This window comes from Oryx dammah, unplaced genomic scaffold, assembly GCF_014754425.2.
Source record: "Oryx dammah isolate SB20612 unplaced genomic scaffold, SCBI_Odam_1.1 HiC_scaffold_25, whole genome shotgun sequence".
Classification (NCBI taxonomy): Eukaryota; Metazoa; Chordata; class Mammalia; order Artiodactyla; family Bovidae; genus Oryx; species Oryx dammah.
In genome coordinates this window covers 102523075-102536612 of record NW_024070209.1, presented here as the reverse complement: position 1 = coordinate 102536612, position 13538 = coordinate 102523075, and the positions used below count along the sequence as shown (strand labels likewise).

Here is a 13538-nt window from a genome sequence, read left to right as displayed (position 1 = left end):
GTGTGTGTGTGTCTGTGTGTGAGGTGTGTGTGTTGTGTGTCTGTGTCTGTGTGTGGTGTGTGGCTGTGTGTGTGCTGTGTCCGGCCGTGGGTATGGCGGTTGTCAGAGGGGACACGAGCGTCTCTGAGCCTCAGGGCAGGCTGTCTGCAGGTCACCTCCTGAAGGGCCCAGGGCCGGGCTCAGCCTCGGGCCGGCCTCCTGCAGCCTCTTGGCCCCTCGGCCCTCAGCCCCCCAGCCTGCTCCTGTGAAGCCTCTCGGGGCCTCGTCCGCAGGGCTGGGCCGGCAGGCCGCGTCGGGTGCCGTGGCGACGTGCAGGGCCAGTTCCTCAGCTGCCGCTGCGCCTCCTCTGGGGTCTCTGCCTGGGGCCCCGGGGGCTGTGGGCGTGGTGGGCCGCGGGCCACAGCCTGCTCGGGCTTGCTCGGGCCGGCAGTCCTGGGGACACGGCGGGGTCAGTAAACAGTGCAGCTGTTTAGAGCAGAGCCAGGCCGGCTTCCAGGAGACAGCGCCTGCCCGCCCTCTGCCAGCCGGTGGGGCCGCTTCTCACACTACAGCGGGCTTCGGGGGCAATGACCCCGGCCAGGGACAGCCCCTGGTGGCAGCGAGGGACGGAACCAGCTGCTTGGGCGGGGCACCGCTTTCTGGCCTGGCTGCGGGGGTCAGGCACGGCAGGGGGCCTGGGCTGGCCCAAGTGCGGACAGAGGCGTCCAGCTCTCGTTTCTCAGTGGGTGCCCAGGCTGGGGCGGGCACTGAGTGCCAGGTGTCTTCTGACACTCATGAGACCCCCACCGAATGAAGTTGCTGTTGTGCCCCTTTCCTGATGAGCAAACTGAACGCCCAACCCGAGGTGACCAGAGGGTACCTGGCGAGCCTGGAGTCGGGGCCCCACCACAGCACCCCCCGGGAGCCAGGCAGGGGGACCCGGGGACAATGGGCTTGCTCTTTGCACCAGCCCCTCCCAGCCAAGGACCCCGTCCTTCATGAGCCCACCTAGCTCTGATCAGACTCAGTGTGGCCCTGGGGACCCATGGGTGCTGTCTCTCCCAGCTCCAGGGGAGCGGCAGGCTGTAGAGAATCCTGCCCGGCTTGTCTGAGCCACCAGAGCGGGGCTCCCCCCAAGGGACCCTCAGTGGGACAGCTGAGATTGGGAACCCCATGCCTCCACACGGGCCCCGGCTGGGCTAGGGGCTCCCACAGCCATCTGCATCTGCATTCAGGCCACCCACCCCGTAGTCGTCCCTGGACCGGGGGAGGGGAAGCAGACACAAGGGGGCCCCCCCCAGCTCCCAGGGAGGGGAGGGGATCTTCCTCTGAGAGAGTGCATCAGGCCGGCAGGAGCCAGGGAGTGTTCAGAAGGGCAGGCTGTGGGCCCCACACCCGCTGGAGAGGCTCAGCTGAGATGCTGCAGGCAGGCCTGCAGGCGGGAGGGCGGCTGTCCGCGCCCCCTCACCACCTCTGCCCAGCGGCCTTCTTGGAGCCACGCAAAACATGACCCCGGGGGGACCCGGCGCTGCCACTCGCGTCCATCCAGCTGCAGCCCGGCGCAGAGCCTGGGGGCCGCCGCCGTGGGAACGGACAGCGTGGCGTGCAGGGGTGGCAAGAGGAGGGGGCCCTGGGCAGGGAGCGGCCTGACGCCCTGGGTGAGCGGCTGCGTCTGGAAGGGGCTCCACCGCTGGGTGGGCAGGAGGAGAGGGAACCGGCTCCGGGCTTGTCAGAGCTCATAGGGCGACGAGGCCGTTGGGTTCAATTCCAAGTGCGCCCTGCGTTCATGTCCAGGACTGTGCTTTTATCGCCAGGAGCCCCAGTGGCCTCCTGCGAAGCAGGAGGTGCAGCAGGCTCGATCCCTGGGTGGAGAAGGTTCCCCTGGGGAAGGCAACGGCAGCCCACTCCAGTGTTCCTGCCTGGAGAGTCCCAGGGACGGAGGAGCCTGGCGGGCTACGGCCCACGGGGTCGCACAGGGTCGGACGCGACTGAGCACGCACACACATGCAGCATGCACACGGAGGGGCCATGTTTATGGCCCAGCGTCCTCCTGGAGAAGTCGGTCTCCGCTGACCAATGGGGGCAGCTTAGTCCCTGCTGGGAACAAAGGGTCGCCAGGCTCAACTGTTAGGAGAAGCTTCTCGTGTTGGGGCCCCCGCCACTTCCCCTCAGTGTGACCCTTTCTCTCTGCCCTCTGGAGGGGGCTGGGAGTCTGGAGGATGCGGGGAGGATGCCGGCCGCCCCAAGGACCCCAGCTGATGGGGAAGCCTGAGGGCCTAGCGGAAGGAAGTCGTTCAGAGGCCTGGGGTCAGGCCTCTGCTCGGGTGTGTGATCCTGGGGCCAGAGCGAAGGGAGGCCGGGAAGGGCTTTCATTCTCACCAAGGTCACCGGGGGATTTGCAGGGTGAAGGGAGCTGTTTGGAAATGAGGAGAGAGCTGTCTGGGGGTCCTCTCAGCTGTCCAGGCTCCAGGGGCTGTGTGGGGGACACCGTGGTCATTCCTGATGGTGTCCCCCCGCCACCCGAACTTGCAGCCACGTCCTAAGACTTTCCGCCCCTCCTGCGTGTCGGGCACCGTGCCAAGACACACCGCGGCCTACAGCCGTCCTGGAAGGGCCTGCTGTCCTGTGCAGACCCGGGTCAGTGTCCCGGGGCCCCAGCCACTTGCAAACATCCTGAATCTATTTCAGCTTCACCAGGCGACGTCCCTAGTGGAGCGGGCCAGCCTGGGCAGGGTGGGACTCCAGGCCAGGGGCACAGGGCAGAGCTGACGCCATGGGGCTGCCGGCTGGGGAACCTGACTGTAGAGAGATGCTGTCTTTCTGGGCCGCCAGTGTGCTTGAGGAGGTTGAGTCGGGGCAGAGCGGGGCACCAGGCAGGGTCCGTCCCGGGCAACTCCCGTTCCGACTGGCAGAGCAAGCTGGGGCTGTGTCCCGGTGACCAGAGCCCCACCCTGCGTCCTGCCCAGAGGGCAGCGCCTCCAGGCGTCCTTGGCTCCCCAGGGGGAGTCCCTTAGAGGGAACCTCTAGGACGCTCTCCATTCTCCATGCCTGCCTGGAATTAGGGAGTCTGGGGGTCTTTTGATACAGAACCCCCAACTTTCTCAGGGGCCATTCTAGAAGGAGTGCCTTCAGGGCTATTGCTAACGCTGATAAATAGCCATTCCCAGACAGACCGCTGGTGAGTGCTGGCCACTCTGCAGGGCTCTTCTGCAGGGGTGAACTCACCAGAGCTCACAATACCAGGGCAGGGGTGGGGTCCCTGGTCGCCCAAGGTTACCCTGCTGGCTGGGGCGGAGCTGGAATGAACCAGCTCTCCTCCTGGGGGACCATGCCGAGCCTAGGGCCAGCGGACTGCAGAGCCCACGTCCTCCCCACTGCGCTGCCCCACTGGGCTCGTCAAGCAGGTGACGGGAAGCCCGCTGGAGGTGGCCAGGTGGGGACACTCAAGCCTCCGCAGCGACCATTTCTGTGGTCAAAGGGATGTGCTGAGCCTGTGCCGGAGAGCAGGATGCCAGGCCCGCTTCCCTGGACCAGTTCCCAGAAGCCAAAATATCAGGGCCAGAGCTCTCAGCCCCTCGTCCAGCTGCTGGCGACGTGCCCTGGGCTGGCTCCTTTCCTGTGCCCGGACCCTCAGGCTGACCCCAACCCTGAGCTGACCCTTGAGCCCAATACCAGCATGCGGCTGAGCCCATGCCTGCCCCTGCCCACCCCCGGCCCTAGCCCCTCACATCGTCCCCACTCTGGCCCAGGCTGAGCCTGGCCCCAGCCTAGGCCAGCTCACCATGTACGGCAGCCGCTGGCCCCGATGCCCTAGGTGGACTGGGGTGGGCGTGCTGCCTGGGGGCCCAGCAAGAGCTGCGGGCCCGGCTCTCTATTGCTGCGTGACATGGGGTTATTATGCTGTCATGAGGTCATCCGGAATTCTCACCCTCCACTGAGGGTCAGTGCAGTGGGAAGCCCTCCCACCCTAGGCTTTTGCCAGTCCAGGGCCTGGCCGCCCACTGTGCCCAACCTGTTTCCATGACTGTCCTGAGAGTTTCCAGCATGGGCCGGGGGACCAGGACAGGCCAGCACTGGGAGCCAGGCAGCGGCCAGCTCACCTTGAGCTGGGGAGGACGCCAGGTGGCTGAGCACGAGGCTGTGGGCCCGGGGCTGCCCCGTGAAGTCACCATCTGGGCCCAGGGCAGGCAGTGACGGAGGCTCACCGGCTCCACCTTCGCTCCCACCCCTGCTGCCATGTCGGCCTCGGTCATGGTGATGCTGCCCGCCGGCCGGGGGGACATGATCCTGCCCCACCTCAAAGAGAGCCAGAGGCAGCGCCCTGTCTCCCTCGGGGCCCCAGGGGGACGGGCGTTCCGGAGGGCCAGCGCCAAGTCCAGGCCGTGTTTGTGCCGACTTAGGTGCGCATGTCAGCTCACAGGTGTTGAGGTGCCGTCAGGGAGGTGGCCACGCCTTCCTGGAGGGCAGCCGAGGTGGTGTGGGGAGCGGGGTCAAGGGCCAGGGTGCTTCTGTGTGCCATCTCCCTGAGTCTGTAAATTGGGCTGACGGTGGTGCCCGCCTGAAAGGGGTGTGGTTGGGATCCAAGTCAGAGCATTGCTGCACTGCCACCCACCGAGGGGGCTGCGTTTTATTGGCCCCTCATCCCTTTCTCCAGGGACATAACCCCTGGTGGCTTAGATGGTAAAGCGTCTGCCCACAGTACGGGAAACCTGGTTTCGATCCCAGGGTTGGGAAGATCTCCTGGAGAAGGAGATGGCAACCCACTCCAGTACTCTTGCCTGGAAAATCCCATAGACGGATTTTCCGTCTACAGTCCATGGGGTCGCAGAGAGTTGGACACGAATGAGCAAGTTCACTTTCACCTTTCATCCCTTTCTCAGTCTGAGACGGGAGAACGGAGCGGGAGGGTCCTGGAGACAGTGTCGGGGGCGGGAGGCATGGAGACGTGTTGCTCAGCACCTCCAAGTCTCTGCGCCTGACAGGTTGTGTCTGCCTCTCTCCCGCAAGGGAAGACAGGCTCTGCCCACTGGCGGCCGAAGATGACGCCATGGCGGCCGTGAGGTGGCCCGAGCCCCGCCGGCAGGCAGGCGCCCTGCAGGGATCTCCCCCCGTGGCCTGGTCTGACTACACTGAGGAGCCTGGCCGCCGGAGGCAGGCCTGCAGCATCCCCATGTGGCTGACCGACGAGGAGGCCAAGGATGGGGACAGCTCCGTGTCGTCGGGCCGCCTCTCTGGCTCCTCGGGGGGCCACGAGTCGTGCACCCCTCCCCACAGGACTTGGACCGAGAGGGCCCCCCAGGTGCCAAGGCCACTGCGGCAGCCGAGAGAGAGCAACCCCCGGCTGGAGCAGCTGAGGGACAAGATCCGGGCCCAGGCCCAGCGGCAGGCAAGCTGCGCCTCGCTGGGCACCTCGACACCCTCCAGCGCCTCACACCTCTACAAAGCCTCCACACCAGCACCCCGGAGGAAGGCCCGAAAGCCGTCAAACCCCCCACCAGCCCCGGCCTACCCAGGTCAGTGGGGCAGCTCTCCCCAGAGAGGGACAGGCAGGGAGAGGGGAGAAACTGATGAGATTGGGCCGCCACAGGCCGGGCCCCTCCTGGGCTGGTGGCCCCCTGGGAGACTAGGGCGGTGCGCCCCACAGCCCTGGAGGGTCTCAGAGCCTGGGAAGCTGAGTGGAGATAGAGCCCTCCTGGGGCTGCATGCGAGCTGCGTGCAAGCTGGGTTTAAGCACGAGGAACTATTGACTCATCCAGGACACGGAGACCGCCTGGTGGGAACAATGGGGAGGGTGGGTGCAAGGGCAGGTATGGGGAGGCTGGAGGGTGTGCGAGGGGTGTGGACGGGAGGAAGGCCTGCAGAAGGCCCTTGAGGGGAGACTGCACCCTCAAACCAGGGGCTCTTGAGCGGCAGCCGAAGGAGGACCTTTCCTTGGACATTTCGTCGTGGGCTCCCTATCCTCTCGATGCCCCTTCTCCTGCTGCACCAGGCTGAGGCATCCTGTCTGTGCTGTGCTTAGTCGCTCAGTCATGTCTGACTCTTTGCGACCCCATAGACTGCCGCCCTCCAGGCTCCTCTGTCCATAGGAATTCTCCAGGCAACAGTACTGGAGTGGGTTGCCATGCCCTCCTCCAGGGGAGCTTTCCAACCCAGGGACTGAACCCAAGTCTTTGGCATTGCAAGCAGATGCTTTACCAGCTAAGCCACCAGGGAAGCCCAGGCCTTGGACATGGACTCTATAGTCCACGGGTCGAAAGAGTCAGATGCGAGTGAGTGACTCACTTTTACTTTCACTTCAGGCATCCTGAGTGGAACTGAAAGTGGAGTCGAAGAGAAGGCAACCCCTGGCCAGGGGCGTGAGGCCTCCAGGATCTCCCAGCACCAAGTCTCAGGTGAGTGGCCCTGTGGCCAGCCATCCCAGAACCCCCCGTCCCCCCTGGACACTCAGACCAGGTGTGGGCAGCACGGTTATGGAGCCAGCAGTCTCCAGGCAGCCTCTCTCTCACTCTGTAGGATTGGCTCTGTTACCTCCCCACTTACCCAGGAGGATACTGAGGGTCAGAGAGGACCCCAGCTGTGAAGGGGCCAAGCAGGGATTTGCTCTCAGCCTGCTGTTCTCTGGAGCCCACTTTCCAGTCACCAGGGAAGGAATCTAGATGGGCTCTGCAGGGCAGGCTGGGGCTCAAGCACAGGGGCCCCGGGCGAGGACATCCGCTGGCTGAGCTGCTCCACACAGCATGGCCTTAGGCCGGCCACAGTCTGGGCTTGAGGCCGTTCAGCTCCCATCAGCTCCTGGGCTTGCTGGCCCGTTCTGCAGGCAGAAGGCATTGCCGACCTGCCCCACAGGTGACCTTGCCCAGCCTGGGAGAAGCTGAAGGTCGACACTGGCCTGGCAGACTTCCAGATGGGGAGGAAGGGTCCAGGGGCCCAGGGCCCAGCAGACTCTGGCCCACTCAGCAGGCAGGAGGGGTGAGTCTGAGTTGGGGGGGCACTGGAGCCGCCCCCAGGGCTAAGGAACGTGGGCATCGCCGCCATAGGACAGTTGGAAGGCTCTGGGCAGGGAGACCCTGGCAGGTCTGGGCACTGACTGCTTGCTCGGTTTGTGGGGTGGGCGCCGGGTGGAGGGGCCACCTCTATAGTCCAGCAGGATTCTGGAGACCCCAGAAAGGGGTGGGGAGAGGGCTCAGGAGGGTCAGGCTGCCATGGAGGCCCGAGGCTGCGGGGGTCTCTGGCCAGGGTTTTCAAGAGACAGGCCCTCAGGGTCCGCCACCTATCCTGGCGGTGCTGTGTGGGTAGAGTGGGATGAGGGTTGGTCGACACTTGAGTCTACATCCTCTGGCTGGCAGCCACAGACCCGCTTCCGGTCTGCCCAGCCAGAGGTGTGAGTCAAGCGCAGCCCCAGGTAGAGGGAGGGGCGCCGGCCATGTGAAGCCAAGAGGCAGAGCCTCTCTCTGGCCCAGCTGTGGCCTGATCGTGGACCCTGGCGGCTCCCCGGAAGTGGCGATGGCTCACGTGAACTCCCTGGTCTCTCCCCTTGGGGACAGAGGACCTCGATGGCCTTGGCTCGTCCCACAGGCCACTGTCCCCAGCCCCCACACAGAGGCTGCTGGGGCCTCTCAGCTAAAATCATGACCCGGCCATGGTCTCTCTGGGAGCTCAGTGCCCAGTGGCATCGGTTACCAGCCCTTCCTCGTTTTAGAATCCTCTGGAAGCAGGGCATGGGTCAGGGCCTGGTCTTTTTTTTTTAATTGTGGCACAATACACATAAAGTTTAGAGATGCAGATTTGATCCCCCTGGAGGAGGAAATGGCAACCCACTGCAGCACTCTTGCCTGGGAAATCCCATGGACAGAGGAGCCTGGAGGGCCACAGTCCACGGAGTCTTAAGAGTGGGACACAACTACACACACACAGAGTTTACCATTTTCACTATGTTTATGTGCAAAGCTACTTTGTTTCCAGGGATTTGACCCCTCGAGGGACTTCATACGAGTGAAATCCTTCGGGGTTTGTCCTTCTGTGTGAACCTGGGGCTTGAGGCTGCTCGGGCCGAGGCCGGAGAGACAGGCCAAGGCCAGGCCCCTGCTGCTCTGCAGAGGCCTGGGCGTCCCTGGGGCCTGATTCCTCTCTTCGCATGCTCCCCGGGCCTCCTGGGGACACGCTGGGCTGGGCCCGGCTCTCACAGCTCACCAACTGGGTGGCCGTTTGGTGTTTCCCAGATGCCGCCCCCACCCAGCAGGGGACAGAGATGAATGAGGCCAAACAGAGAGGGGCCAGGCTGAACACTGGCCTTTGGGCAGCTGGCCCCCGTGCCTGCTGCAGGACTTGGTTCTCCTGTCCCCGCCCATCCAGTTGGGGCAGCCCCGCCGTGCCAAGGCCCCTCTGGGTCTGGTGCACACTGCTTTCCCTGAACATTCAGGAAACTAAGATCATGGCTTCCGATCCCATCACTTCATGGCAAATAGATGGGGAAACAGTGGAAACAGTGGCTGACTTTATTTTCTTGGGCTCTAAAATCACTGCAGATGGTGACTGCAGTCATGAAATTAAAAGACAAACCTAAACAGCATATTAAAGAGCAGAGACATCACTTTTCCAACAAAGGTCCGTATAGTCAAAGCTATGGTTTTTGCAATAGTCGTGTACAGATATGAGAGTTGGCGCTTAAAGAAGGCTGAGTGCCAAAGAATTGATGCTTTCGAATTATGTTGTTGGAAGACTCTCAAGAGTCTCTTGGACTGTGAGGAGATCAAACCAATCAATCCTAAAGGAAATCAACCTTGAATATTCACTGGAAGGACTGATGCTGAAGCTGAAGCTCCAATATTTTGGCCACCTGATGCAAAGAGTTGACTCACTGGAAAAAACCCTGATGCTGAGGGCAGGAGGAGAAGGAGGCAACAGAGACTGAGATGGTTAGATAGCATCACTGACTCAATGGACATGAATTTGAGCACACTCCAGGGGATAGTGGAGGACAGAGAGGCCTGGCGTGCTGCAGTCCATGGGGTCGCAAAGAGGCAGACACGACTGAGCGATTGAACAACAACAGCCTCCCCTGATGAGCCGATGTCCCATCTGGCTAGCTACTTGCCTCACTTTGCTTGTGGGCCTATCCAGTCATTTATTCACTCAACAAACACAAGTGCTGTAGGCCAGCTCGCACCAGGGACTGTGCTCGGGGGTTCCAGGGATTGGTGCACAGTCAAGGCTGTGAGGGAGGGCGAGGCGAGCCCAGCCCTGCAGGGGATTTCCCCGGTGGGGCAGGGGGCGGCCTGCAGGGACAGTCAGGGGCTGGAGAGCAGGCTGACCCGTGTGCTGTGTTGCTACTCATCCTTCTCTCCCTTGCTTCCCTCTTCTCCTCTCGGTGAAGTTGCACAGGAAAAAACCAAAAGGATGAAAAGTAGTTCTTGCAAAACAGAGAAGGCCCCCAAGCCGCCTGCCCCTAGGAGACCTGCCAAAGACACAGGTAGGGTTGACCCAGGCGGGGCCCGGCAGGGCTTGGGGACAGGACGTTACGGTCCAGGCTCAGGAAGCAGGCACGTGGCTTGTTTCTGGAGCCCAGATGGCAGGTGCTGCCTGGCTGCGCCTTGGAAAGGCGGGCATGAAGCGGGGGGCAGGCAAGGTGCTGGGTGATGGACGTGCTTGCTTTCTTGTGACTCGGCGTCGCCGGACAAGCCGTGGCCGTTTTGCGGCTGTCAACGGCAGGAAGCGTGACTGAGGGATGAGTCTCCCTGTCACCTGGCTTGGAATGTAGACACCAGGCAGGGAGCCCAGGAGGCCGGCTTCCCCTGGCATGCCTAGTGGGAGGAAAGGCCGGGCAGTGCCCACTTCTCACGACCCCTCGGGGAGGATGCGTCAGCTGCCTGAGAGTTCTGTGCAGGGGTCGTGGTGGTGCTGGGCCGCTTGGTCGCAGAGAAATTCCTAACTCAGGCGTCTCCCCGAGGGTGGGTCATGAGGTTGTGTCCAGCGAAGACCCAGCTGCCCAGCCTGGCCGGTTCGTGGAGTTTGTGGGGTGAATGAGCTGGATGTGGGCTGCAGAGCGGAGTGGGCAGCCTTCTTCTGGGCCTTCCTTCAGAACAGCCTGGGTGGAATGGGGTGACACGCTCAGGGCTGGACTCCCTCTGCCTGTGTGTGCCAAGCACGCAGGCAACAGCGGCTTGTGTAACTGTCCTCGGAGGCAGACAGGCTTGCTCCCATTTTGTAGATGAGGAAACTGAGGCTCAGAGAGGTTCACCAGCCTGCCCGGGGTCACACAGGCCAAACAGGGTTGGCTCCAGTCCTGTGCTCCCCGCCTGAGAGAGCCCAGCTGTGCACACTTGGACCCGCGCCTGGAGGCCTTCTGCAGGCCCACCCTCAGGGCCTGGGCTCTGGGACCACCACACCACAGACTTGGGGACACCAGTTGAGAGCCTCCCCCAGGTGGGGAGAGCCCTCGGGGGCTGAGGTCTGCTCTGTGGGGACCCTGATCTTGCTTGGAGTAAGCAACACTAGTGTTGGAGCTGTTTTTCAGCATCTCTGTGCCTCAGTTTCCCCTGGGCACGATATCGCAGTCCTGGAGGGGAGTGCCACAGTGAAGTCTGCCCACATCTTCAGATACCTGCCTCCTCTACCCTCGGGCAAACCCACAGTTCCAGCGGACTGAGTGACTGTCCTCCTCTGTGCCTCAATGGAGGTGGGCCCAGAGCAATGGGGGGGCACCTTGGCAAAACCTCCACTGGAAAGAGTGAAGGATGCCAGGAGACAGGCCACTGAACAGGCACAAAATATAACAATTTTCCGCATGTTTCCCCCTGCTCCTGGACCGTGGGGTTTGTTTTATTTTAATGGCTCCTTTGAAAAATGACCTGCCTTCCGCCTGACACTGGGTCAAAAGGGCGTGCCACGGGCGGCATTCATCACCGTAGCCGCCACAACACCCTGACGGAGCTGACCATTAGTCTCTGTCAGTGACGAAGTCACAGCTGGGCTAAGAAGAGATGAGTTTGGGTTCAGAGGTCAGAGCCACAGGACTTGGGAATTGGATGAATTAGAAATTTGCTGTAGTTAACAAAAAATTAAATCACAATAGTTATAAAATATTCATCCATCCGGGCTGAGGGAAAATGAAGCCCGATATTTAATTTCAGATTATAGCACCTCACTTTGCATTTTTTATCATAGATTAGGTTAGCCCTGGAACTTTGACAGGGCACTTGGGGACTTCATCCATTTCCACAGATTAAAAATCCTCTCGTAAAAAAATTAATTGCCATTAAACTGCTCTGCGGAAGGAAAAACGTGCCCACCAGGGCCCATTTATTGACCTGGACCCCTCTGGCCGGCTAATGGGGAAGCCAGTGATGTCGGGGCCTGCGGGTGGGGGTGCTCAGAGGGGCCTGCGGCGCCCTCCTCAGCCAGCGTGGTCCCCGCTCAGGTCCCCACCCAGCAAGTGTGGCCTTTTCGTGCACCGCAGCAGCTTTGGGAGTCAGGATGCAGGACCCTCGCTGGGGAGCCCACCCCCCAGGTCCCCCTCATAGGTCAAACGTGGTAGGCAGGTGGGCAGTTCCGGACTCAGCCCTGGTCAGCAGAAGCCTGACTTTTCTGGGAAACTCCTGCAGTGGGGGTGACTGCTTCGCATTTTCATCCTTGTGGAGAGATGCGTACAGATGGGGAAAGTGAGTACAGGGAAGTGGTCACTTGCTCAAGGCCTGTGGCTGGAGAGCGGAGGAGCCATGTCTTGTGGCTCAGCTGGTAAAGAATCTGCCTGCAATTCAGGAGGCCTGGGTTTGATCCCTGGATCGGGAAGATCCCCTGCAGAAGAGATAGGTTACCCACTCCAGTATTCTGGCCTGGAGAATCCCATGGACAGAGGAGCCTGGCGGGCTACAGTCCATGGGGTCGCTGAGAGTCAGACAGGGCTGAGAGACTAACACTTTCACTTTCCTGGGACTCCCGGACACTGCGCTCTCCTCCTGCGCTACCCCAGGAGCCTGGGGCAGAGGGCGTGGTCGCAGTGGGGGGCGTGTCTTGGCGGACTCTTCCTGGAGCGGGCCTCTGGAAGGCGTGGCCTCTGGGGGCGTGGCTCGGAGTCGCCCTTCTCTTTCACGGAACTCCGTCCTCAGGCCTGTGACCCAAGTCTCAGTCTGGGCTGCGGGAGGGCGCCGAGTCTAGGGAGCAGGGTGCGCTGGGTGGGCGATCTCTGCTGTGAGGCCCGGTCTTCGGGCAGAAATGCCCCCAGGACAAATCTTGGTCTGGGTAGTTTTGTTTTCCTGGGGTGCTGCCTAGGCTGGCTCCCTGTCGTGTGTGTGTGTGTGTGTGTGTGTGTGTGTGTGTGTGTGTGTGTGTGTGTGTGTAAGCATGTGCATGAGTGTGTGTGTGTGTGTGTGTGTGAGCATGTGCATGAGTGCTCAAGGTCGGCCACTGCTTCCTGCCTCTGCCTCTGCCAGGGCCCTTGTGGTTGGGTTTGTAAAGATGGTGGGGCTGCTAATGGCAATTGGTGAGGGTGATTTGGGATTATGAAGTAAAACCGTGATAAATGATGTTTATGATGTGATGGCATTTATTAAAGAAAGTGTTTATGTCTGGGATGTGGCGGCTGTTTGTCTCCACACACTGTCTGGACCCCTCATCCTGCCGCCCTGGGTGGCTTTGCTGCCACCAAAATCTTGAGCTTTCTCTGCCCAACAAAGCCAAATAAAAACAGACAGAGCCAGTTTGTTTGGAGGAAAGGGTGGCTTTAATCCTCAGCGGGAGGAGGTGGAGAACACAGCAGGTCTGTGCCTCGAGAACTGTGCCCCACTTCCAAGAGGAATCTGGGGGTCGCACAGAGGAGGGCTCACCGTCAGGGGTCGGTGCTACAGAACAGAGATGTGAGGATCCTGTGCTCTTCTTGTTCCTCTTGCATTGTTTCAGAAACAGTCACAGGCTGGTGTCAGGTAGTCCAGTAGCTGGGTCCTTCGTCTTTCACGTGTCGTACTGTGACCTCCTCCCTGTAATGCACAAAGAGACCTCCAAGAGGTGGTTTGCTAACCAGTGCTGTAAAGGGAAGCACCAGGAACAGGAGGTGATCAGCATGGAGTTAAAGGATAGTACGGCTTCCCTGGCGGCTCAGACAGGAAAGAATCTGCCTTCCGCGCTAGGGACCTGGGTTCGATCCCTGGGTCAGGAAAATCCCCTGGAGAAGGGAATGGCAACTCCCTCCAGTATTTTTGCCTGGGGAATCCCGTGGACAGAGGAGCCTGGTGGGCTACAGTCCGTTGGGTCACAGAGTCAGACACGACTGAGTGACTGACACTAAAGGATAGTAGGTTCAGAATGAGCTCCTGCAGAGTTAGAGGGCAGAAAAAGCAACCTTAGTTACAGACTACAGACTAGGAACAGCTAAGAACGAGGAGTGATCATGCCTGCTCACTGTTCTTTTTATCTTCTTTGTTCTCAGGAAAGAAAAGAGAAATTCAGCCTTCTATTTCCCCTTTTCTTGGCAACAGCTTCTTTGATTCCTACCCTGATCCCTGCTCTCACCAGAGTAAAAACAAATTAGTTTCCTCTGGTTCAGGGCAAGTGATTATTGACAGTGC

General features: G+C 61.0%; 1 protein-coding gene across 2 annotated transcripts in view; it reads left to right on the top strand.

Moving 5' to 3' along the window:
• The first annotated feature begins 4990 nt into the window (after positions 1 to 4990).
• The window catches only part of CCDC187 (coiled-coil domain containing 187), a 43212-nt gene continuing 34664 nt past the window's right edge, over positions 4991 to 13538 (top strand). For both annotated transcript variants that reach the window (XR_005718488.1, XM_040225518.1), the window contains exons 1-2: positions 4991 to 5492; positions 6279 to 6371. Coding sequence is in view for 1 of the 2 variants with exons in the window: in XM_040225518.1 (XP_040081452.1) it covers positions 5027 to 5492; positions 6279 to 6371 (559 nt within the window). In the remaining variant the exon portion in view is untranslated. The remainder of the gene's footprint in view (positions 5493 to 6278; positions 6372 to 13538) is intronic.